The sequence below is a fragment of the Gossypium hirsutum genome, chromosome A09 (assembly GCF_007990345.1).
Source record: "Gossypium hirsutum isolate 1008001.06 chromosome A09, Gossypium_hirsutum_v2.1, whole genome shotgun sequence".
NCBI lineage: Eukaryota > Viridiplantae > Streptophyta > Magnoliopsida > Malvales > Malvaceae > Gossypium > Gossypium hirsutum.
Window position 1 is genome coordinate 76,991,709 of NC_053432.1, and position 25,930 is coordinate 77,017,638.

Consider the following 25,930-nt stretch of genomic DNA (forward strand, 5'->3'; position numbering starts at 1 on the left):
ATTATTTGATAAAAATATTTTATTTCAATAATTTTACTCAATAAATATCGGAATATTATACTTAATAGGTTATGCCTAATAATCTTTCTGTTTTCAAATAAGTTTTACTAAATAGTTAATAGAATCAGATAATTAAACTATTCTCTGCAATCGGCCAAACAGGTAATAATATAAAATTTTAATTAAAGTAGATTAAATTTCTTATTACCACTGGTTTAGGTTTTATTGATATGTGTTATTAATAATTTTTAGTTTGGGATAGTCAGAAATTTCAGGCTGTTGCTTGAAGAAGGGAGGAAAAAAAAAAAGGAAAAAGGAGGGGCATGTTTCTTCCCTTGCCTTTAATCAAATGTGAGCTAATCTTGTTTTGTCCCTTTGTTATTATAAACCTGCTACTTTGTGGTGTCGCCCTCTTTCCTCTGCAAGTAAACACAGTCAATCCCAAAATCACTGCTTTTCTTCTTCCTTAATACTATTTTCATACTTCCATCTTATCAAAACCAATCCCGTCCCACTGCTCACCCTCTTCTGTTACAGAGATTCCTTCCGGACTTCTCTTCTTCATAACATATTTCAAATGGAGAAAGCATCCTCACCAGAGGCGTCTCCCAAGCCTCACCACAAGAAAAGCTTTGTTACTACTTTAATGGAAGCTGCCACTCTCCGCTCTCCTTTTAAGGAAGATACCTACTTCATCTACCATTTGAAGTCTTCCGAGAAGAAGTCCTTGCAAGAACTCAAGGACAAGCTTACGGCCTCTCTTGGCCCCGGCGGCCAATGCACCATGTGGGGCATCCCTCTTCTCTCCGATGACGAAAAAGCCGATGTCATTTTGCTCAAGTTCTTGCGAGCTAGGGACTTCAAGGTCTCCGACTCCTTTCACATGTTGGAGAAATGTCTTGCCTGGAGAAAAGAGTTCAAAGCAGACAGTGTGACGGAGGAGGAGTTGGGGTTGGAGGAGCTGGAGGCAGTGGTTGCTTATATGCATGGCTATGACAGAGAAGGCCACCCTGTTTGCTACAATGCCTATGGGGTTTTTAGAGACAAGGACATGTGTGAGAGAATGTTTGGGGATGAAGAGAAGCTGAACAAGTTCCTGAGATGGAGAGTTCAAGTTATGGAGAGAGGAATCAATCTGCTGCATTTCAAGCCTGGTGGGATCAACTCTATTATTCAGGTCACCGATCTCAAAGACATGCCCAAAAGAGACCTCAGGGTCGTTTCTAATCAGATCCTCTCTCTCTTTCAAGATAATTACCCTGAAATGGTTGCTCGTAAGGTACTTTAAATTCTTCCACAACTATACAATGGTTTTGTTTCTCTTTCGGAGATAAATTGCTTTTTTTCTTTTAACTTGCCTTTCTGGGTTCTAGATTTTCATCAATGTCCCATGGTACTTCAGTATGCTGTATTCAATGTTCAGTCCATTTCTAACTCAGCGAACTAAGAGCAAGTTCGTGATCTCCAGACAAGGATATGCAGCTGAAACACTCTACAAGTGAGTCTGTTGTCTTGTTATACTCCTTACCATATATATATATATATATCAGTCTCTCTGCTTCAATACAAAAGTTATTTGTTTGATTGATAGGTTTATAAGACCCGAGGATGTTCCAGTACAATACGGAGGGCTGAGTCGAACTAATGATTCGCAGAACGGTCCTCCAAAACCAGCCTCGGAGTTCACAGTGAAAGGAGGAGAGAAAGTGAACATTCAAATAGAAGGAATTGAGGTAAACATAGTAAAGGTGTTGATTTAACATAGTGAAATGATATTGCAGCATTAGTGATTTATAGGAAAAAGAATGGTTGTGGATGATGTGATACAGGGAGGTGCAACCATAACATGGGATCTGGTAGTAGGAGGGTGGGACTTGGAATACAGTGCGGAGTTCGTGCCCAATGCGGAAGGCAGCTACACCATTGCAGTGGAGAAGGTCAGAAAATTGAGTCCATGGGAAGAGGCCATTCATAACTCTTTCACATCAAGAGAAGCTGGCAAAATGATTCTTTCTGTGGACAATACAGCTTCAAGGAGAAAAAAAGTTGCTGCTTATCGCTATATTGTCCGCAAATCATGCCTGGATTAGACTTAAGTCGAGAGAGGGGGGTGTTTGTGTTGTTCTTTTTACCCTTTTTGGGGCGCTTGAATAGGGAGGGTTTGTTCAATTAATGGTTGTGACCCTTTTATTATTATTTTTGTTGTTTGTCTACTTGAGAGAGGACTAATTTGCCAATGTGATTGTATAAATATGGAGGGTGCTATTGTCACATCATATCATTAGTATTGCTTTAATATAAAATAGAAAATACTGAATTTAAAAAAAAATCTAAATTCAATTTCACTCTCATGACATACATCATCCATCAGAATGGAAAAAAGCCAAAAAGGAGTTTCTAATGTACATCTTAATGAAGAGACACTAAATTTGGTTGTAAATGTTCTGATTGAGGGTGAGGGGTGATATGAAGTTGTAGCTTACCACATGGACTTGGTGTTAATAAAAGACTGCATGATGGATGCCTGTTCTGTTTGTTGGTCTCATTTTTTTATGTTTCTTTCATTTCAATTTGGTCCCTTTCTGAAGTTGTAGGCTTTATAGTCTTTTCTCTTGCTCACCATACAAGCAAAAATCCTTCTACACAGTGTACTGTCTTCAACTAGTAGCCATAGCAATTTGGTTTGGATGCATTGTGGAGAAAAATACACTATTCTAACTTTTTTTTTTAAAAAAAAATCCAAACCAAATCAATTAATTGATTTTTAGATTTAAAAAAAGAAACAAATTTTCATATAACATTTCTAAGTTATATTCACTAATTTATTATATAAAATATTTATTTTGATATTATAAAAATTATAAATTAAATAAAAATAAAATTCTACTCGATTGAATAAATTACAATTTTTAACTTGTAGATTGAATCGGAATGAATCGAATTGAAGTAAATTAGACGCTATGATTCGAATTGAAATTCAGTTTTCTTGGTTTGTTTACTCAGTCTTGTAGAATCACTTGCAAGTTTTTATTTTGTTTAGGGTAAATGTTCAAATTAAGACTCAATTTTTTAGAAGTTGCTCACATAAAGATTATTTTTTTTCCATAATGATCAAATAACTGCCTAACATTAACAAATGTGCTTAGATAAGAGCTTTCCACGCATTTCAACTCAATTTGTATAAAAAAAAGAGTGAAATACTAATGTGTTTAGAACGAAAACATAACACTTGAATAAGATATTTCTTGAAAAGAAAAGAAAACAATCATAATATAATTTGAAACTGGATATGCAACATTTAAGAAACCCTTATTTCTACACTTTTGACAATATTTAACTTTGATATGCAACACTTTAGAAAAGATTAGGCCCTTTTTTTAACCATTTTGAGAGGTTTAACTTCATTTGAGCACTTTTATATGACTATTTTGAAATTTTTGGCACTTATATACGTAACCCCTAAAAGGTTAGACCCCAGTTTAAGAATTTAGCCTTTTCTTCAATATGATAGGAAGTTTGTGTGAATTAACTTTTGTGGGAATAATAGGTGGTGTTGAATGAAACTTGTTGTTACCTTCAAAAGAGGGCATGCATGGGATGGAACACTAGAGCTTTCTTCAAAATTCAAAGAGTTTTGGAGTTGGTGACTCGTTGGACCAAAGCTAAGATTTTGAAAAACAAAGGACAGCCTTTCATGGATATCTGGTAGTACCACGTCTTCAGAGACATGGGCATGGGAAGAAACTGCAAAGATTCCTCTATTATTGATATCACTGTCAAACATTGCAATCTTGCTGACGCATATATATATATATATAAAGAGAGAAAAACCATGGATTGATGGATGTGGCAAGTAAAATATTATTATTCATTCATTCATTCAATTGTGGCAAGACTTTTTTAGCTTGGGGTTTCTCCAAATCCCGTATATGAATATTTCCGCACAAGGCAATAGTGCATCAATCTTACATTACAAATAATCAATAATCAGTCCCTCTGTTCAATCGATTTATCCATTGTAAAATCGCAATTTATAACCGTCTCGCCTTCTTCAGCTTTCTTGTCTCCACATATATTAGAATCCGCAAAGTCTAGTTGACTTCCTCCGCATTTGCTCATGTCATAGTCATGGTTATGGTTATGGTCTTGGTCATACAAGGATTTTGATACTAATGGCTGTTCCTTGAGGAACAAGCATATGACTGCACAGTCATCCACTTGGGAACCTGGATACCTACTTTTCCATGCTTGAACAGCATAATAAACCAAAACTTTTGCTGCTGTGGATTGTTTCTTTACTGAAGCAACTATTGTTATGACCTCCTTGTTTGTTAGCACATCCCACACCTAAAATACTTGTATATAAGTTTACAACAAAGTCAAGCCATAGGTTACATTCCTAGAACTAGGATCCCTTCCTTCCAACAACACTCTGTCTTTCAACCATTATATTACTACCGCTCATAGAAATCAAGATGCAAGTATAATATATTTCATATATGTCAGAATTTAGGTTCTTACCCCATCAGTTGCCAACACTACAAATTCATCATTGTTTGTAAGCCTTCTGTAAGAAACTTCGGGGATTGAGCTAAGACCGTAGTCCTTCAAGCAGAAATCCCCAAAAGCCCTTGTCATGGCTAGACCAGGGCTATCTTGATCAGGCGCCCATACTCTTAGTACATGAGGTTCTTCATCCATCGCGAAGACCCTGCCTCCACACTTTTCGATTCTTTCAGCTTCATCTAAGTAGCACCATAGGACAATTCAAAAAAGGAAAAAGAAAATGTAACACCATGGGAAACACACACACCCTCAAACAAAGAAAGAAAGAAAGAGGAAATACACACCTGGTAAACGAGGTTTTAAGTCGACTGTGAGTTGAATAGGAATGAGTCGATTTTTATTGCCTCTAGTGCAAAGAATTGCCCGAGAGTCCCCCAGGTTTGAAATTATCAAGTGCTCATCCTGTAAATGTTTTAAGAAAACAAAAAAAAAAATCAGGAATCTAACTACAAACAAGCTCATCCAACTGAGCTACAGTTGATGGTGTACCTGCTTAACAATAGTTACAGCTGTGGAACCGCTGTTGTAACTATTAAAGGACAGTCCGGAGTTAAGTTCTTCATCTGATTCTTTGAAAGCTCTAATTAAACTTGCTTCCCAAGAAGAAAATCTATCCTCGTTAACGCCATTGCTATCATTTTTACCATAACTTTGTCCAGCGCTAGCAGCTGCATCATTTTCTGTGCAACCATTAGGTTGTGACGTTTTGATGATTGAAGAAAGCTTGAAGGGCAAGGTGTCACGTACATGGCGTGAAACCTTGTGACCTAACGGACCATGACCATCAAATACACCGCAGAAGAACGATTTCTTCTCCCCCATAAAGTTCTGGATCAATGGTTAATTCCATGCATGGAGTAATTAATAAAATATCAAAATATGGTGATAAACAGCACAGCCAAAGAAATGATACACGTGCCCGTAATTTTCCTCACAACGTCAAGACGAAAATCATGCAACATTTCCAGAAATGATATGCAAATTTGACGATCAACGAAGGGATAAATAGAGACCAAATATAATATGAGACATGGAAATTCTCAAATCATCAACCGTGAAACCATGTAATGCAAATACCAAATTATATAAAAACGAAATGTGAAGGAAGAAAAGGAATAAAATTTGGCAATGAAATTGAATTGAGAAGGAATGGAAAGAAGAAAGGGAGTGGACCTCCCAAACGGTCATGGCGTCCTGATTGATCCCTTTCTTTCCCTTGCGGGTGTACATAGATATGAAGGAAGAGGAACCCTGCAATCTGACAATGGCTCCATTATGTCCGGGAGTGGGAAGAGCCTGCTGATGACCCTTACCTTCTTTCTCCGCCAAATCGTCATCGGCACGGTGTCTACCTTGGTACTTGATATGTGTAGTACAGCAGGCACCCATGTTACCCCCCCAACACCACCCACCAAAACTCTATGGATGCCCGGAAAATCAAAGCCCAGGAATGGTGCTGGAGGGGACCCAGCGGCTCCAATTACAAATGCCCGGACACTCAAAAGAGAAGTCACGGCCACCATTTTGATGGATATTCAATAAACTAGAATTTATAGCAAGGGCAAAAAAAAAAATAGAATAATTTAATTAAGGATAATTATTCAATATATAAATACTATAGAATCAAATAAAACTATAAAAGAATTAAATCGTTTTATTTTATTATAGTCATAGTCTGAAATTTATGTAATTTAATTCAACAAGTTGGCGCCAGTAATTAGTTAAGGGATTTTTATGATTAGGCATTTGTAGTATGAGGTGAGAAAAAATATTAGAAGAAAGATATGTAGTTGTCTCTTTAAGTTTCTTAAGAACTGTAACATTCTATATACTCATCCTTTGTGTTTATGAAGAGCATTTTTAAAACCTTTATCAGTGATTTAGAAGCCCACATGTAAATGTAATGCAAGAATATAAAGATCAAATGCAGACTAAATCTCATAGTTTGTGATTGTTAGTGACTAAAGATGAATGATAATAAATATATGATATTAAAAAGAAAATGCAACTCGATCTCTATACGTCTTTATATTAGTCAGAAATCAACAGCCATGCAAGCTTCTAAACATATTAACATAATAAATACATTGCCTGTATATATAAACACGTGCCATGCTTCTAATATATATGAAAAATTCTTCCAGGAAGAACTCAGATATCAACTGAATCCTAACCTACATGCGTAGAAACTGTTATGAAGAACACTGAAACAAACAAGTAGCCGCATAATAAATTTTCATTTCCAGCTGCATCCTACCTCTTAAAATGAAAGGAACCTGAATAAGAAATCAAATACCACCAACAAAAAACAAAAACCTATGAGCAGAGGAGGAGACAAGAAATGAAAGTAGACATTAGAACATTACTAGCATGAACAACCTCCCCTTTCTCGTAGGGACAATGAAGAGTTCCCATAATTTTTCTCATATATTCTGCTCCTCTCACCAGGGCAGCATCTCTGCCACCTCTTACAATGGCATTCAAGGAAAATACCTTCAATCAGACAGATTACCATTTTCTGTTCCTTCAACATCCATCTTCATCAACACAAAATCCCTCTTGGAACACTGTATAATGCTGCCTATCTCTCTGCCTTGATTCACTTCTTCTTGGGCTGGTTCTGCCTACCTATGTCAGTGATTTGTCCATCCGAAGATGTCTCCACCTATTTGGCTAGCTGCTGCTTTTTGACTATTGATCACAATAACATTCAACACTACAACACACTACACTCCACATCACATTGCATTTATCCACCATTTACATCTGACAGGCATCGCAATAATTACCAAAAACACAAAAATCGCCAAAACCACATCTCAATCTCTTGCTCAAATACAATTTACATCTTTCTTCAACATATTTATTCAGAAAATATTGGTAAGAATAATGAAAAGAAACAGAATTTCATTAGGCGCAGCCAATACTTCTACAGGCTCAGCCATGGATGTTGAAACTCTTCCTTGTATAAGCATTATATATATAGCAGGGCCTGGTGCCAGTGACTAAAAGTCTTCATTGTGTAAGTGAGATACACGGGAATGAGCAGAATATTATACACCAACAGAATGACAATTTTGAGGCAAAGAATACACCAGTCACCATACCAAACATATTTCCTATTCACTGTGATGGAAAATTTACTATTTGAATAAACATTTTAACCAAGTAACCTCTAAGAGTCTGTCACCATGTAAGTCCTTTCAAGAATCACTCCAACCATCTTCATCATCATCATCATCACTACTTCCAGCCAATGCCTATTTCAAGAGATACTATTTTAGAAATTGAACGCTCCAAAACAAGGCAAAAAGAGACAGGTAGACAATAGAAAGATCAGATCAAACACAAACCTGGCGAATTGCATTTGCTTTCTCCAAGATTGCTGCAACCCTTATGTTGGTTTTAGGACCCTGAACACTAGGTCTGGTCATCGCTGCAGGCTTCAAGTTGAATGACTGTAGCAACCAAAAATAAATCAGCCCTCACCCCAGTTTTACAAAAAAAAAAAAATTTCCGACCAATAAAAACATAAAAGGAACACAAAGAGTATGTGTTTATTGGATCTAACCTTGGTTCGTATCTGTTCCAGCAATGAATCTCTCTCATCTACCTTAGGAATGGTTGGAGGTCGAATCCGCTCAGTCGCCTTTTTCATCTGCAGAAAATTTAAACAGTTACTTCACAAGAAGAAAAGGCAGGCTGGAACAATATTGAAAAGCAAGACCATAATCACCTTGCTTTTGTCATGAGCAGCAACAGCATCAATGAGAGGATTGCGAGGTCGAGGAAGTTTAACAGGTGGATTCCCATTTGAGTTGCCTTCTTCAGAAACTTGTATTAAACCAAGCGTATTTGATGGACATGCTGCCTCTCCCTCTGAAGTTGGCAAATCATGCTCTAGAGTTGTATTTGTTAACTGTGAAGTTTCTCCATCTGTGGCTGCCAAGCCATGTTGAACGATGGCATTTGATATCCGCACCTTTTCTCCCTCAGAAGCTTCCAAACCATGCTGAAGATGCTCATCTACCTTGGTTGGAAACTGCTCCTCTACTTTGGTAGGAAGATCCTCTGCTACCTTGGTTGGAACCTGCTCCTCTTTCTTAGTTGGTATGGGCACAGATACATCATGAGGATTCCCATGTTCTTGATCAAAATTTTGTTTAGGATCCTGAGATGGCCTACCTTCTGAACTTGTATCCAGTACAAACTGGCTAGGACAGTTTGCTTCTTTCTCATTCAAAGATACAGGGATATGTCCACAGGTTGCATCAGTAGGTGGCATGGGCAATGAGAAACTGGATTCTACCCTTTCACCCTCAATAGCAAGAGAACCATATTCAAGGTTTTCATTAGATGTTGTGGGTAATGTTAAAAATGGATTTGAGTGTGCTCTATCGGAACAGATACCACCGTATTGGCTATTGCCGTTGCTATCCATAGTTGCCAGATGCATAGAGAAAGGACTTGGTTGCATGAAATCAGCTGCCAATTGATCAGACACATTACCAGACCTCTCTTCACCATCCACAAGGGGTAATAATGGGTTTCTGGATTGTTCAAAACCCTGCTCCAATGTTGGTAAATCAATTTGAGTTTCCTCACCAGTTCCAGATTGTGGCATCATTGGGAATGACCGCTGACCATGTTCTACCAATTCCCTTTGAGGAACCGTAGAAACATGTTGAACTCTCCCTATCCTCCACTGCATTGGAGGAAGAGGCGGCAATGGTGGCATTTCCTCCATGATAGCTTTAGTTGCCTCAGGTTGCAGGCCAAAGGCAGGATGAACAAGATCATATTGACTACTTTCTTGTTCATCCTGCCTACCTGATTGTTCTGAAAAATCTGACAAAGGTTCACTTGAATACACTTCTTTGGAAGGTTCAAAAGAAGTTTGCAAGCATTGTTCCTGATCTATGTGATCCAAAGATTGCATCCGTTTTGAACTATCTTCAACTATGTGCAGCCTTTCCACATCATGTTGATAAGTATGGATGTCTAATGACGGTTCTGAAGAACTTTGTTTTTCTAATTGGTGATGGGTATGTGAAGACACCATGTCTTCCCTACTTTCCATTGGATTACTCAAATATTTCGGCTCTGATTCTTTATCACTGAATTCTGAAGAAGCTGGTGTAGTGGTTAAATCAACGAAACTTAAACTATCTTTGGTTGGTTGAGCCAGAGATGAATAGTGGATATCATCTTCTAAATTGAAATTGCCATATGAGACTGATTTGCATGAAGTGGAATCTATGTCCGATGGAGTACCTACCACTTGATTTGTTTCTTCTTGAGTCTCTAACTCTGTAAGACATTCTTGAGAAACAACCTCATTAGATTCCAATCCTTCTTGACATGGATCTCCATCACCAAAGTCTGCAGAACCATGAGCAGCAGCCGGTACTGCAATACTTTCAGGATGAACATGTTCAGTTGCCAGATCATCAAAATCCACATGATCCTTGAGGTTCAAAGTATCAGTGTAATCATATAGTGGATCACAAGGGATAGCATCTTCTTCCACCACATTTGCACTGCAGATGAATTCCCTAGTTTCTTCTCCCTCTGTAGCATCAAAAAGTTCATCAACATTTTGTTGCTGCTCAGAATATGAAGCTCCTATCTCCATTAGGTCAGCCTCAAGTTTTGGATCATCATGTAATATGTCTGAAAATTTCTGTTCATTAAAGGAACAAATGTGTGAAGTATCCACCATAGGCGTTATTTGCTCCAATTTGAGATCCCCTTCTACAGTAGCATCACTGACCTCAGAAGCTGAGTTGATGGGCTTCATAACATCCAAACATTCAGGTGATAGGATACTGTTTGAACTTCTTTCTCCATCTGCCAAGGTTGAACAAAGGTGCTGCTCCTCTGTTGGTGAACCAATTGTTTGGTTGACTGAATTTTCAGCACAAATTTCTCCAGCAAAATCTGTTTTAGGAACTTCATCTAAATGATCATTGCCACTTCTCTCTTCAGGATTAACCTGTAATAGGTTCAATAAATGTGGCAAAGCATCAGAAAAGACAGTTGTGTCTCCTCTGTCCAACTCATCTATCGGCTGACTTTCAGTAGAAAGAGTTATCAAAGAAACCTGTTTCTCAGAAGAATCAGTGAAAATGACTTCTGAAGAATCATCCAAACATTTTCCCCCAACATTGTCTGCCAAATTAGAATTAGTTTTAATGTCAGAGGGCACTTCCTCAGGCTGTGGCTCCAGTAAAGGATTTGCCACTGAACTTACTTCATCCAACAAAATATGTGTAGAATTCAAATCTTCCAGACATGAACTATAAGACGCCTCTCCAAGACAAGGAAGGCAAAATTCACCAGAAAATGTCTCTTTTGGTAACAAAACCTGATCAGAACTGTGACATTGCATCTCCGAACATGTAGGAAGCTGGATGCGAGACGCCTCAACAATCTCAGCAACACAGTTTCTATCAGAAGAGAACACTTCAACTGCTAATTCACCATCTGACAGCATATCTTTAGCCAGACTGTCGATAGTATCAGAGTAGTTAGAACTAGATCTTCCTTTCTTCATAGAGCTATTTCCATCATCAGACACAAAGGAGATCCTATCTGATTGAGAATCTGATGAATGGCCTTGGACCCCAAGCTTTTCCTCGTTTGCATGAGAACCTGTTTGATACGTCCCAATATCCATGAAGCCAATATCATTCTTAGGTCTATAGTCATTGTCTGTATCCCTTTCAGACACCATTGTAGTAAGTGCATCGATGTACTTGTCAGCCTCACTGGTCATGTCATCGGAATGGTCCCCATATATATTGCATTCTTCTATGCCTTCTCCATTTACCATTATCTCCTCTTCAGTTGTTACTTCAAGAAGGGAAGGGGGGATTCTAACTTTGAAATTAACTGTTGGTTCAGGCCCCTTCATAATATCTCTATCAATGACTTCTCCATTCAACCCTTCAATGGATGGTTTCAGGACAATTTCATGTACGGTAGATACAGAACTTGAGGTTTCCTTTCCTTGTGAAGAAAATTTTACGGGACTCACCGTGCTAATATCAAGTGTTTCGGGCCCTGAATCACTAGAATTATCCAATGTCAACCTCAGAGGTGGAGTACCAGAGATCTCATAAACTGCTTTAGTTTGTGCTGGTGGAGTCTCCAGGAATTTCTCCATGTAACTTTTCCCCGATTTTGAGTCAAGTGGAGATTCATTCAATTGCCTTCTTTTCAGTTTTACAAGACGGGCAGGGTCATTGTAAGCATTCTCAATACGCTCCTCCAAAAACAGCTCATGCAATCTGCACTATTAGAAAGCAATTCAATCACCAAGATACCATATTAAAACTCTAATATGTGCAGTTCTAAACAACCAGAAGAAAGGCACAGATGCAGAATTGAAGGACTCACTTCGCATGTGATGCTTGTGCAAAATCTGGAGTCTCTCCATTCCTCCAGCATGATCCTTTCTTCTGCCAGAAATAAAATATTAGCCAATATGGACACAGGGAAAAATACCATATGGCACAACTAGCAAAAGAAAAACCTCTCCACTGAGCACTAAAACCATGATATGCCAAAAAGTTACCATTCAGTGCCAGCAATATATAAAAGGAAAAAGAATGTTTCATGCAGGTGAGAAGCAACTAAATTATTATTGAACAAGTTTTAGGAAGAAGAATGATTCTCTCTTATTACTTCTAATCTGAATACAGCCTTTTAAAGAATAGCAGGAAAAATAAAAAAGGAAATAATCTCTAGAAATTAGCCTATCCCTAAAAATTAGTAATTTGATTATGGCTAATAGTACAAGGAAATTCCTAGCACTAATGTAGAAAATCTGCTTAAGTTAAGGAATTCCAACACTCCCCCTCAAGCTGGAGTGTAGATGTGAATCAAACCCAGCTTGCCCATAATTTCTTCGAACATTTTTCTTGAAATGCAACCCCTTACCAGGAGTCCCTTTTAAGTATCTCAATATCCTGTAGGCAGCTTCCAAATGTTTCTCCCGTTGATATCTCCCCCTGTCTACTTCTTCTCCATCCTTATCAGTTCCTAATTTAAGGTTGGGTTCCATAGGAGTCTTGTCTATGTTCTTTGGAGTTTCTACAGAGTCAACCTTAGAAACAAAGGCATTGTAGGATTTAGACAAGTTTCCATAGGATACAAACCGAGAAATGGGATGTTGAGTGCAGCTCCTAGTGCCCTTTCTTACTGCAATTGGAAGATGGATGGAAGATGAAGGAGGTGAAACTTCTTCCTCAGGACAGTCCTCGGGTAAAGATGGCATAGGCACTGCTGTTTCGGTCTCAGGCAGCTGATGTCTCCGAGAGTATACACGAAGTCCCTGAGTTTTTCCTTCTTGTTTTTCAGAATGAGTGGGCTGTTTTTCTTCATTAGTATGATTAATCACCCTTGTTTCTTGTTGCTGAACAGTGGAGATAGGAAAAACAGGTTCCAAAACAGGAATAACAGTGGCTGTAGGATTTCCAGCAGGTTTTGTAGTTGTGGTAGGGCTGACAGGTTCCAAAACAGGAATAACAGTGGCTGTAGGATTTTCAGCAGGTTTTGTAGTGGTGGTAGGGCTGATAGAGTCTTGAGGGATAATGAGAAGATTGCTCAAGGTCTCATCTTCACTAAGTATCTCCCCCTGAAGATGAGAGGCTGAAAAATATGGCTCGTTTTCGAAGAAAGTAACATCAAGGGACACAAACATCCGGTGTAAGGTTGGAGAGTAGCACTTGTACCCTTTTTGTGCAGGTGAGTAACCAATAAAGACACAAGTGTGAGCTCTAGGATCAAGTTTAGATTGGTTAGGTTGATGGTTGTGGACAAATGCTTTGCAACCAAATGTTTTTGTTGGGAGATTAGGAACACGAAATAAGGGAAAAATTTTTTGAAAAGTATGTAAAGGTGTTTGAAAGTTTAATACCTTTGATGGGAGTCGGTTTATAAGATAACAAGCAGTGAGGACAGCTTCTCCCCATAAATACTTTGGTACACCCATAGTAAACATAAGGGCACGAGCCACGGCTACAAGGTGTCTGTTTTTCCTCTCGGAAACCCCATTTTGTTGAGGGGTGTTAGGACAAGAACTTTGATGTATGATTCCTTGCTCAGAAAGATAAGGACTTAGGATAGAATTAAAGTACTCTCTCCCATTATCAATTCTAAGGGTGTGAATATTTGAATTGAACTGAGTTCGAATCATTGAATGAAAATTTTTTATGACTCTAGAGACTTCGGATTTTTCTTTAAGGAGATAGACCCAACAAACTCTAGTGTGGTCATCAATGAAAGTTATGAACCACCTAGCCCCTGAGATGTTTTTTACTCGACTGGCTCCTCATAGATCGCTGTGGATTAAAGAGAAAGGTTGAGATTGAACATAAGGTTTCAAAGGATAAGGGACACGAGTGTGTTTAGACAGTTGGCAAACTTCACAGTTCAATGAACTAATTTTCTTATTTAGAAATAGTAGAGGAAACAGTTTCTTCAAGTACATGAAATTCGGGTGTCCTAGTCTACGATGCCATAGCATGATAGAATCGTCTTTTGATGTAGATAAGGCCATCCCTTCTTGTGAACTGTTTTTGTTCCAAACATATAAGCCATCATTAACTTTAGCAGTGCCAATCATCTTCCCCGATTCTTGTTCCTGAACCACACAACCGAAAGCAGAAAATTCAGCAAGTACTTTTTCATCCTTGGTAAGCTTGCTAATTGAGAGTAAATTACAGGAAAGATTTGGAACATGTAAAACTTTATCGAGGAAAAAATTTTCAGTAAGTCTCATTGTCCCCATTCCAGCCACCGGTGAGTAAGATCCATCAGATATGCGAATCCGAGAGTGATCATGACAAGGTAAATAGGTGTGAAACAAACTTAGATTACCTGTCATGTGGTCGGATGCACCCGAGTCTAGTATCCAGGAAGTTGTGATAGGTTCGTGTGTAGTATTTAAAGCAGTACCTTGAATAGCTAGTGACCCACTGGCTGTAGGAGTCCCGAGTAGTTTATGAAGAGCCTCAAGTTGAGTTTTGGTTAGCCTAACATTCTGAGCATCTTCTTCAGTAGTAGATATCATTGCTGCCTTGTTTTCTTTCTGTTTTTTTTCTTCAGGATAGCCATGGAGTTTGAAGCATTTCTCCTTGGTATGCCCAACCCGATTACAGTGGCTACACCATGGCCTTTTTGAACCAGAATCAACTCCATCTTTGAACCTTTGAGATTAAGGGCCTCTTGAAATAAGAGCAGAGTTCTCGGAAGGATGATGACCAGCTACGGTCAATGGTTTTAATTCTCTTGCGTCTCCCAACATGATAAGACGCTGTTTCTCTTCCCTCCTTACTTCAGCAAATGCTTCTCCTATGGTTGGCAGTGTGGTTCTGCCTAGTATTCGTCCTCGGACCTCATCAAGATCACGATTTAGTCCTGCTAGGAACTCATAGAAACGTTCTTTGTTAAGATGATCCATGAACTTGGTGTGTTCCAAGCCCTCGCCCCAATCAACTTCATAATACATGTCTAACTCCTGCCATAAGATCTTTAGGTTGTTGTAATATTGAGTGACTTCAAGTGTTCCTTGTCGAATATCTTTCAACTTTAATTTGATCTCGAATACTTGGGAAGTATTTCCAAGATCCGAGTAATTCTCCTTGATTGCATCCCACATTTCTTTGGCAGTTTTGAAAAAAAGATACGTTCGGCTTATATGACCTTCCATCGAATTTATAAGCCAAGCCATAACCATTGAGTTGTTAAGCTCCCAAGTTGCATAACCAGAGTCTGTTGATGCTGGTCGAGGAATTTGTCCATTAATGTACCCAATTTTTCCTCGGCCACGAAGAATCATAAGGACAGATTGTGACCATTGCAGGAAATTTTTTCCATCTAATCGATGATTTGTGATTATAAGAGAAGAGTTAAGGTCACCTTGTGGGATTCCTTCACTGTGATTTTGAGTTATTTGTGAGATCTCAGTCTTAGAGAAATTTTCGGTGTCACCCATGGGAGTAGGGTTTCTAACAGAGAAAAAACAGAACAAGAGAAGAGAAGAAAGAGCAGGATCAAATGGATTCCTGATGCTCTTGATACCATGAACAAGTTTTAGGAAGAAGAATGATTCTCTCTTATTACTTCTAATCTGAATACAACCTTTTAAAGAATAGCAGGAAAAATAAAAAAGGAAATAATCTCTAGAAATTAGCCTATCCCTAAAAATTAGTAATTTGATTATGGCTAATAGTACAAGGAAATTCCTAGCACTAATGTAGAAAATCTGCTTAAGTTAAGGAATTCCAACAATTATGATATAATTGGTGTAAATCATCCCAAATGCAACAATAGCACCTCAAAAAGAGCAGGCCTAAGATATCAAGTGTGCTCCTCACATGAAGGCACACCTCAACCAGATGTTTTAAGTTTGATAGTGGAGCTAACCATAAACTTTGCTATGATCTGCTCACACAAAAAAGAAGCATTTTTCTCCAGTGAAATTAAACAAATCGGTCCAATAAGACTACTGATAGATCTTAGGGTCTTTCTAAAAACCAAGTTCAAGTTTATTCATTAAGGAGTAGAAATTTTGGATCATTCTGGAGACCTATCTCCCAATTTATGCTATAAATGAGACAAAACTGCAAACTGCTAAAAGAACATGCAAAAGAGAAACCTAAGCAAATCTTTTCTGTTTTCTTTTACTTATTTGTTAGTACCTTCACTTTACGTGCTTTCTTTTCTCTCTGAACTTCTAATGGTGCAATTCCAGGGAAATCTGATTCTGCTTTAAAGAATGATGGATCGGTGTAACGCTTTAAACACGCCCCAGCACCCGCAACATCAAATCTGGAACAAGTAAAAAAATTATTATATTCATTATTGATAAGAAAAAAACTTGCAGCAAAATTAGTAAACTTAAGACCAGTAAAATCTTACTTGTCCAAAAGAAACAAACGTGGTGGACCCCTACATTCCTCATAAGAATCCAGCACACAGCGAGGTAAGTCTCCACTAGTGATCAGATTATGTTCAGTTCGCAGATTAGGATGCCAGTCAACACCTGTGAAAAGATAATACATTTCTTAACCGGTTTAGCAGACAATGTCTTTGTGCAGGTAAACTCCAATATGCTATTTCAAAACCAAAAATAAGTACCAATTAGCTCCATCACTTAAAGCTGACTCATTGTATGCCAAAGATCACATTTCCTATCCATTCCATTATTGCATATAAAAAATGGGTATATTGGAATGTAAATGAATTCATGCATACTGATTCCAGATAATTTCCACTAGCAGAAAGTCATTAAAATAGGCATCTTTTGATTAGGTAAACAAACTTTCATTTTACTCTAGGTGCTGATAATATACCGGGAAAGAAACTTGTAATACTCTTATTGCAGACGCCAGGCACTCAACCCCAGGAATCTACTATAGTTGTTTCAAAAGGTATAGATATACTTCCCAATATTGCAATCAAGTACACAAGATATACAACATACGAAACCAACACATATGCGAAAGTGCCCCATTATGAGAAGAAATGATCCAGAACCAATAAGAGCCAAATCCTGACCATAAAAATGTTGACATGTTCCAGTAAAAATGTGTTAGTTAAAAGTTGAACCTAACCTGCATTAGTAAAGAAAAATGAATGATTGGTTTGTGATAAAAATGCCTTCTCGATGGAAGGGAATTCTGCTTCAAGTTGTTTAACTCGGCCCATTAGAGCATGGCCTCTCGCAGCAGTTACCATTACCTCCTCATGCAAGTTGTGGAATATCTCGGCAGCAAACCTTTAGTCAATCGCCAAGGAAAAGCAATTTAAAACAAGAAAGAAGGCGGAATGCAAAAATAAGACATAAAAAATTGCCACCAGAATGCTACAACTCCAAGAAAAATCTATATAAAACGTGACAGTTGTACTAGTACCATGAATCCAAGTCAGTAGAGGAATTTCCGATATGCATGGTTTCAATTTAATGCATTCAAGAGAAAAACGAAATTGATACAGACTATTTGAATAGAGATTCAGAATTTCAAGTGCTAATTTGGTGATTGCTACAAGTCAAGATACCCTAAACCGGAAAACATTAAATCCTAAAAAACAGGCCGCTTGAATAGTGAAGTGGATACCAAAATTAGGTTAGAAAATTCCAAGTGTGCTTCAGATTCAAATGGCAGAAACTAAAACTAAAATTCTGTACACTTGAGAAATATTGAACAGATTACGGTTGTTTCTATAACCTCGAGCTTAAAGCAAGGGAACTGAGAATTAAGCAAACTAACAAACCAAGCAAATTCAACCAATCTGGTAAGTGTAACAGAGAGAGAGACTGACTCTGCGAGGTCACCGAGCTGGCGTAAAACACCAACAAGGCCAGACATAGCTACGCCTTCAAGTAAAGCCTCGGGATCATCCTTGTCGGCAGCTCTATATAGCTCCGGATCGGCCAAGCTGAACTCGTTCCTAATCTGGTACCTAGTCAACGGCATTTCTTCGCCTCTCCTCCGCCGAAAAAAGAACAAACAAACCCTAAATTGCTGTTTCTATTATAAAGAACAGAGAAAGAGAAGAAGAAGAAGAAAGAATCTATTTTGATGTTTGAAACTGCATTGAGTTCATCGTAGTATTATCATTTTTCGGCGCTCTCTCCCCCTCTCTAATTTTTGTGTTTGTCAAGGAAAATGAACGAGTGATGGGATGAATATACGATACATAGTGGTGAGACCTGAGAGATGTCAACTAATATCATGTGGCGAGCGGCGCGGTATTCGTTTGGGCGATTATAATTGGGAATTGGATGATGGGATTTAGATCCGGCCAATTGCTTGAAATTTTAGCAAATTAAAAATAAAATAAAAAATGCCGAGGTTTACCGTGTGGCTTATGTTCAAGTCTCACTAGTTATTTTATTGTTAAGAGTTTTATTATATATTAATAAATAATACTGATAGAAAATCAATATTTATTTTAAAAATTATAATAATAAAATAAACATTTAGTGATGTTATAATTAAATGTTATAACTTCCTCTCATTGATTTTTAAAGTCATGCTGATAGTTAGGAGTCAATAAATGTTATAATCAAAATAGGATATTGTCATTACAATCAAACTTTATTATATTTTTTCACTTAAATTTGACCATATTGTTATAATATTATGAGTAGATTTTCTTTTAGATTTATTATGGTTTTCAATTCGATTGTATTTTAAATTAAATTTATTTTATTTATTGTTATTTAAATATGTATTATTTATAATGATACTTATATTTGTTATTATTGTCGTAAACTTTTTAAATATATATAAAAGATTCTTTCCTTTTTGTAAGTTAGCATTAAAGTGAGGAATTAGGTTTGATTCTTAAATTTTTATATACTAAATTTAGTACTATTAATGTTTAATATGAGATTTAAGGTTAGATTCTTGTATTTGTAAATCTTTTCTAGTTTTTTTTTATTGTAAGGTAGATATCTCTCGACGTAATTTGATTTATTATTTTAGATAGAATTCTCAGAATGCATGCATAAGGATTTTAGATACGATTTGAATGTCTTATATGTAATGTGTCATGAAATTCAATACAATATTTTAATTTTAACCATCGATTTATTTTTAGTTCTTTAAATTTTATCCCAACTTCCAACAAAATTTATTGAATTTACATATGATAATAGTAACTTAATAACCAAATTAAAAAGGCATCCTCGAATAATGAGGTAGAATTAGGTAAATTATTGGGTGGAAGACATTGAGGGAGGAGGGTAGGCCAACAAATGTTAGCTATCTTTTGAAATTTTAGGTCATCTCTTTCTCTTAATCCTAATATCATTTTTGAGGGTTGGTTTTTTTTGAAAAGCCTGATTAGAGGGAGATTGATTGTGTACTTGGGGGAGGCATATGATTCCATGCGTTATTGCAATTAAAGCTAAGTTGGGTTTTATTAACGGTTTGTAATAATTCGATTTACTACTTTATTTTTTATTCTTTTTATTTTTATTTTTATTTTTATATTTTGTTTTATAAAATATGCTTTGTTTTATGATTTTTGGACATTAATTGATAAATTTTTAAAACAAATTTCATAAATATTCTTTAAAAAATAGATTTTCAAATAAATAAAAAATAATGAATAAATATTATATATTACTTTTAATTTATTTTATTATTTTAATATAAATTATTTATTTTTCACATTATAAAATTTTAAAATTAATTATAAATTAAAAAAAATAAAATCTTATCTAATTCTTGACTTTTTTTTTACTTATAAATAAGAAAACATATGTGAGAGTTTTTTTTTTTAATTATAAGAGAAGAGTAAAATCCTAACAATAATACAATTAGTACAATTTTAATTCAAGCCATACTTAATACAATGAACACCCTAATTATTAAGCTAACATACAAAATTTAAAATAAATTTATTTATTAATTAAATGGATAGAAGTGGATATAAAGAATGTGGATATAAGTATACAATCATAATCATAAAATCAAGTAATTAATGTGTAATAATGTATTCTTTGCTTTAAAGCTGGCTTTGGTTGATGAGTTAGGGGAAAGTTTGAGGTTAATAGTTGCTGATGTGATGGATGATATTGTCTTAGCGGTAAAGACAGAATTTGTCACCGCCAATCACCATATCCATTAACATCGTATCAGCCAAGCTATGAACAAATAATCTACGGGAATGGATCTAATCAACCAATACATCTTATCATAGGTGGGTCGAACTCATTTTTTAGGTTTAGTTTGGAGAATAGATTTAAAATTTTATTTAAAATTTTAAAAATATTAAAATAATTTTTTTGATAAATTAAAAATATATTAAAAAATATCTTTATATTTAAATAATATTAATATAGTTACAACTTAGTAAGTAATGCTTTTAAAATAATAGTTATATAATGTCCAATAATAACAACAAAATAATAGCAATATAATAACGAAATGACGGCAACAAAACAATATATTCAGGTCAGGCCTAAGTCAAAAAATTTTATCAGAAGCTTGACCCATTAAGTAAACTCCGAATTTATTTTTAAAACTTATATTTTTACTTAAATCATCTTACTTTTCGAGTAGACTTTTGAACCTAAATGGGTGTCCAACCCATGATCAAGCCTACCAACCAACCATCCATTCTTGATCAGGATTATTGGGCTTCACTTAGTCCTAATCAATTGATTTTAATAGTCCAGAGATTCTGCAATAAAAAGACTTTGAGGACCCATTCTCATTGTTCCAAACCACAGTCCAACTCAACAAAATTGATAAAATATGATATGATCAGTTACCTTGGAATAGAACAAAACAGAGGATCACTAATTGTTCTAAAATAAGAGTATAAACTACTTTCCTAAGAAACTGGGCTTAGCTGAGGCCCATCATGAGCAGGGATGCCACATAGGGCTAGATGAGTAAAGCCATCATAATTAAATTTTCTATGAATTGCTATACATTGCATATGTTAACTGGTTTTTACCTTCTTCGATGTAAGTTTAATTTTGTGTATTTAAATATATTCTGATTTTTAATATTATATGCCTTCTAAGTTATTTTATGGGTTTAATTTTTAATTTATTAAATAATATATATTTATTTTTGTATAACTAATATTAATATTTTTTAAATTTATTGAATATAATTAAAATATATCAAATATTCAAATAATAATAAAAATATTGTTTAATATTAAAAAATGATGTGTTGCAATAGATTATGGCACACTTACAATGTGCCTAAAAAAATATGTAACAAATTTATAAATATATATAATTAAATGTGGCTTTGGTTGAAATGATAAAATTGAGATGAGTACGAATCCCATTATGTGTATGTACCAATTGTAACAAACGTCTCAAACTTCAAAATGTTCTAATTGAGTCCTTAGAATATCAATATTATATCAGTTTGGATTTTAAATTTTATCTCAAGTGGACTATATTTGAAATGTATGAAGTAAATTTGAAACATGTATCACATAGATAATTTGAATATGATTTGTTAAAAAAAAAAGAAGAAAGAAAGAGAAAAAGCCCTCTTAAAATTTAATGATATTACCTGTTATTCATGAAATCCAAGTTATTCATGTAGTAGATACGCACGTCTAAAATTTGATCCATGCATTTTAAATACGTTCCACTTCAAATCTAAGCAAGGGTGTAGCTAGGGGGCTGGCAGGGGTCTCAACCCCCTAAAATGGAAAATTTTTATTTAGGACATTTAAAATTTTTTAAAATTTAAATTAATAAAGGTGAAATTACACATTGACCTCCCTAAAATTGATAAAGATTTTATTTATTCCTTTAAAAATTATAAAGATATAGACTGTTAAAATAGTGAAATTGCATTTTTACTATCGTAAAAATTATAATTTAATTACGACCCTCCTAAAATTTTTTTCTGGCTTCGCCCTTAAATCTAAGTTGGCATTTGACGCTCAAGCTGAGGACTACGTTGAAAAAAAAATTAAATTGAAATAATATTGATATTTTGAGAACTCAATTAGATTATTTTAAAATTTTATGACGAATCTAAAAAATATACCATAGTTTGGGGACGTATGATGTAGTTAACCCTACTTTTTTTTCTCAACGAATAAAATTGCTATTAGAGAAACGAAACCTGCAAGATCAGCACACAAAGGTATCCTAATGCTAAAACATCCCAGCACACCCAAAATCAAAACAAATTATGAAGCACATATCCAACCAGTCAACAGCCAAATCACTGCGGGCAAAATAACAGGACATTTGCCATCTCTAATTAACATTTAAGCAATTTCATTAATCAAGTTTTAGGGGTATCATGTTGAAAAAAAATTATAATTAAAAGAAAGCTCAAAGATAAATTGAAACCATCTATTGAATTTCTAAATCTGTACATTTTTTTATTAAAAAAAACATTTAAAGTATATTCGGATGAAGAATTTGGAGGAGAAGTTTCATTTATACCAAGATTTTCAAAATTCTAACTGTAAATTTACTTGTTTGGGTAAAATATTTGGAGAATTTCAAAATTTTAAAAGTGAATTTTTTAACTCAATTTCCCTTTCCAAATTCCACTAGCTGGCTTTTCAAAGTTCTTTATAATTTTATATTATTTAATACATATGATCTCATTATAAGATAAATACTAAAATTTCAAAAAATACTTTTCATTTAATTTTAATATATATATTTAAAATTTTATTTTATTAAAAATATTTATAAAATTTTACAAATATAATTATATACATATTGAATATTTATATTATTAATTTTTAATATAATTATTATTCTTTTATAATTGTCCATTAATTTATAAAAAAGTAATAATTTAACTTTTTCTTAAAAAATAATTATTTATCTAAACAAAGTAATTATAATTGCTAGCATTTTGAATAATAGACTTAGTCATGAGTTGAGATTGAAGACCCACCTGAAAAATAAAAGGTATTAGGTAAAAATGTAAACTCGAAAAATAAATTTTGACAAAAAATAAAGCCTATTATCTAAACGAGTAGGATTTTTGAAGGATAAAGTGATTTTGAATTGCTAAAATTTAAAATGCTAATATTTTAACCATTTGACATGAAAAATAAACTTATATTTTAAAAATCTTCAAATTTTCAAAGTTTTTCATCAAATAGCTACACCCTATTACACGTGTGTTTGAGATAACAGCCGCTAACAGACTTCAACTAATTGAACAATTGTTTACTGACTTTATCGATTTTAACTGCTGTTGACTGAGCTAAGATGTGATCCATTCTTACCATTTCCCTTTCGTCCTCCTTTTACACATTCATCCATATATGAACACTTGGTGATATTAATTTTACCCTTAAAACGCTAGAAATTGAAATTTGAATAAATAAAAAAAAATATTTGCGCTGTGCAGAAGAAATTATAATTGATTTTTCAATATTTTAGACTGAATATAATTTATAATATATGGAGATATTAGAAGAAATTAAATCCACAAAATTCATTCAAAATCTGATCTACACATTGCGCCATGGTGATGAGAGTATGACGACCGTACTTGTTATACATATACCAGTATTAAAACATAATCGCCCAAATGGAGTTCCATGAAAATAAAAATTAAACCATAAGCACGCATGCACATATATTACATAAAAGACACGACAGCAGATAATCCAAAATCGATTCTCCATATTAATTTATTATATTAGAATATAGTAGTGTATTTTTAAATTAAGGAGAAAATGACTTGAGTGAGAAGAGACAAGGGTCTGCAGGTGGATTCCAAGTTCCAACTGTTCCTACTTACTTCGCGCCATTCACATTACGCACAGTTACCATTTCTTTTATATATAATATAGGATTTGTTATGATAATATATATAATCAGCACAATTTCAATTTGTGTTTCTTTCTATATACTTTTTTATTTTATACGGATTGACATTTTGCAAAATTCGAATTAGATCTATAATGGAGCATAAAAAAAAGAGGCGTGATAAATACGAGTTTGTGTGGAGATTTGTGAGTGTGTCTCGTATTTATCAAAAAGTTTGCAAGCAGTTAAGATAACAATTAATGAACATTTGAAGAAATGTCAACATAGGCCTTGCATCATGACGAGTATGCATGGGATGCCGATGATTTCTCTAAGTTATGCAACTGCGTTTTAGGCTTTAAGCATGATTCCTTCTCGTCAAACTCTGATTAATACAGAGATATTTTAGTATGATTAGAACTCTAATCTAAATATATTTAAAAGGGTCATTGTATTCTTATTTAGTGATACCAATCGGTAAGGGGCAATAAGATGTAGTCGTATGTGAGTTTCAGTGAAACTTTTATGGTAAATATGGGGAGAATTTTGTTCTCGAATTAGGGTTTTGTTTACAGGGTTTAGATTTGTACATTTTGTATCTCTATATTTTATTCTTGTTTATTTATTCATTTAATAAAAAGTCGAAATTTTTTTTACCCATCATTTTTATTCTCTTCAGAAAAATTTTTCATATAAAATATTTATATTTATTCTTCTCTATTTCAATTATTTCGTTATTTATACAAATCAATCTTTAGCAGATATGTTATTGCAAAGTGGAATGGCCGCATAATAAACAACTCAACACTTTCGAGTTGTTCCATCCATTATATAGCTGTAAAAGTAGGTGATGAGATTAGGATCCAATGGAATCTTTTTGTATATGCTCATACTCTCGTAGATGAAGGCTGACAACTTGTCATTATTATGTGGTGTTAAATTGGTGTGGGTCTAATTGAGCATTTTTTCCCCTTAAAATTTAATCCCCCGTTGATGATTAATTACGCTAGCTAATGACCATAATGGTTTGCCCCCACAACACTCCACTGCAAGATTTTGTGCTTGCAAGTCATATGTCCATTACCTTTAATCTTTTACCTACTTTCATGCTTCTCTGCCCCATATTTTTTTTTTAAAAGAATTTAAAGTAGTTGGCCTTTTTCATCTTGATTCACGGAATAACACCTCACTAACTCCACTATATTCTGTTGTGTACATAATTTAATTAATTGGTATACTACTCCCTTTTCGGTACTTCTTGGTATTAATAATAATATATAGTTGTTTTATAAAGTGATGTCAAGTACGCACATACATATTTCAATTTGAGAGTAATTCCTTTCCTTGTATAGTGCTTAGTTAGTTAATTTATTAAACTAGTTGTTCCTACTCATATCTCTATCAAGAGTGTTGTTGCGGTGGAGGTGAATAGAGCTTATTTCCCCGCATCGCATCTCTTACATGAAATTTGTGGCCATCGTAACGTTGTTATCCTCTTCAATAATAATCGTTCATCTCATATAAAGGCTATTCCCTACTGGATGAGAATCTTTGAGATTCTAACATCATTGTCGAGGCGAAATCAGAATTGTTGATAAGAGGGATCGAAATATTTTTATTAATTATACAGGTTTAAGGTAGGCACGATTCATAGGTAATTTTAAATTTGGGATAATTTTAATTACCGAAATTTGGAGAAAAAAATAAAATAAATGTATAATTTATATTAAATATTATAATTATTTAATTTTATTGTTTTACTAAATTAATATTCAGATGCCATTTATAATTAGATATTGTAATTATTAAACTTTATTTTTATCAAATTAAACTAAAAGTATTACTAAATTTATCATAAAAATATAAATTCTATATAAGAAATCAAATTAAAAAAATTTTGAAAGGCCAAACACAAATTTTTTTATTTTTTTAAAATTTAATTATAATATTAAATAAAAAATATTTAAAACTTAAAAACCTTAAAAAGTAATTTACAAAATTTAGGGGCGGAGTGTTTACCATTCCCCTAAATTTCGCTTTGGTTATCCACTGCACAAAACTCATGGAATTATTTAG

The 25,930-nt window shown here is 34.6% G+C and overlaps 4 protein-coding genes across 7 annotated transcripts; 1 reads left to right on the forward strand and 3 right to left on the reverse strand.

The window, feature by feature from the left end:
- Positions 1 to 243: 243 nt before the first annotated feature.
- LOC107933671 (patellin-6) lies at positions 244 to 2,276 on the forward strand. Its single transcript, XM_016865942.2, has 4 exons — positions 244 to 1,279; positions 1,374 to 1,498; positions 1,592 to 1,733; positions 1,830 to 2,276. The coding sequence occupies exons 1-4, from the start codon at positions 578 to 580 to the stop codon at positions 2,088 to 2,090; spliced, it is 1,230 nt and encodes a 409-aa protein (XP_016721431.2). The 5' UTR covers positions 244 to 577; the 3' UTR covers positions 2,091 to 2,276.
- A 1,569-nt stretch (positions 2,277 to 3,845) lies between these two features.
- Positions 3,846 to 6,101, reverse strand: LOC107933624 (probable protein phosphatase 2C 65). The gene is made up of 5 exons (XM_016865883.2): positions 5,740 to 6,101; positions 5,056 to 5,394; positions 4,851 to 4,968; positions 4,522 to 4,745; positions 3,846 to 4,347 (listed from the first exon to the last, which is right to left on the reverse strand). The coding sequence occupies exons 1-5, from the start codon at positions 5,953 to 5,955 to the stop codon at positions 3,988 to 3,990; spliced, it is 1,257 nt and encodes a 418-aa protein (XP_016721372.2). The 5' UTR covers positions 5,956 to 6,101; the 3' UTR covers positions 3,846 to 3,987.
- Positions 6,102 to 7,369: 1,268 nt separating this feature from the next.
- Positions 7,370 to 18,382, reverse strand: LOC107933652 (protein SCAR2). 4 transcript variants are annotated; one of them, XM_016865908.2, is made up of 9 exons: positions 17,899 to 18,382; positions 17,190 to 17,353; positions 16,495 to 16,618; positions 16,275 to 16,404; positions 11,968 to 12,026; positions 8,303 to 11,858; positions 8,138 to 8,224; positions 7,920 to 8,024; positions 7,370 to 7,826 (listed from the first exon to the last, which is right to left on the reverse strand). In XM_016865908.2, exons 1-9 carry the CDS (start codon positions 18,051 to 18,053, stop codon positions 7,770 to 7,772), a joined length of 4,437 nt encoding a protein of 1,478 aa, XP_016721397.1. In that variant the 5' UTR covers positions 18,054 to 18,382; the 3' UTR covers positions 7,370 to 7,769. The 4 variants fall into 4 exon arrangements, with proteins under 4 accessions (XP_016721397.1, XP_016721395.1, XP_016721399.1 ...); XM_016865906.2 differs by having other exon boundaries at positions 11,968 to 12,029; positions 17,899 to 18,380; XM_016865910.2 differs by lacking the exons at positions 16,495 to 16,618; positions 17,190 to 17,353; positions 17,899 to 18,382 and having other exon boundaries at positions 8,303 to 11,863.
- On the reverse strand, positions 14,081 to 16,266 carry LOC121206223 (uncharacterized). The gene is made up of 2 exons (XM_041076877.1): positions 14,530 to 16,266; positions 14,081 to 14,215 (listed from the first exon to the last, which is right to left on the reverse strand). Exon 1 carries the CDS (start codon positions 15,566 to 15,568, stop codon positions 14,789 to 14,791), a length of 780 nt encoding a protein of 259 aa, XP_040932811.1. The 5' UTR covers positions 15,569 to 16,266; the 3' UTR covers positions 14,081 to 14,215; positions 14,530 to 14,788.
- Positions 18,383 to 25,930: the final 7,548 nt, after the last annotated feature.

Coding starts and splice junctions, on each gene's coding strand:
- LOC107933671 (XM_016865942.2), top strand. CDS start 578: ATGGAGAAAGCATCCTCACCAGAGGCGTCTCCCAAGCCTCACCACAAG. Junction 1,280..1,373: donor CTGAAATGGTTGCTCGTAAG/GTACTTTAAATT, acceptor TCTGGGTTCTAG/ATTTTCATCAATGTCCCATG. Junction 1,499..1,591: donor GCAGCTGAAACACTCTACAA/GTGAGTCTGTTG, acceptor TTTGATTGATAG/GTTTATAAGACCCGAGGATG.
- LOC107933624 (XM_016865883.2), bottom strand. CDS start 5,955: ATGGGTGCCTGCTGTACTACACATATCAAGTACCAAGGTAGACACCGT. Junction 4,969..5,055: donor CTGTAACTATTGTTAAGCAG/GTACACCATCAA, acceptor AAACATTTACAG/GATGAGCACTTGATAATTTC. Junction 4,746..4,850: donor CTTAAAACCTCGTTTACCAG/GTGTGTATTTCC, acceptor GGTGCTACTTAG/ATGAAGCTGAAAGAATCGAA.
- LOC121206223 (XM_041076877.1), bottom strand. CDS start 15,568: ATGGGTGACACCGAAAATTTCTCTAAGACTGAGATCTCACAAATAACT.
- LOC107933652 (XM_016865906.2), bottom strand. CDS start 18,053: ATGCCGTTGACTAGGTACCAGATTAGGAACGAGTTCAGCTTGGCCGAT. Junction 8,225..8,302: donor CTGCTCATGACAAAAGCAAG/GTGATTATGGTC, acceptor AATTTTCTGCAG/ATGAAAAAGGCGACTGAGCG. Junction 7,827..7,919: donor AAGCAAATGCAATTCGCCAG/GTTTGTGTTTGA, acceptor CTCTTGAAATAG/GCATTGGCTGGAAGTAGTGA.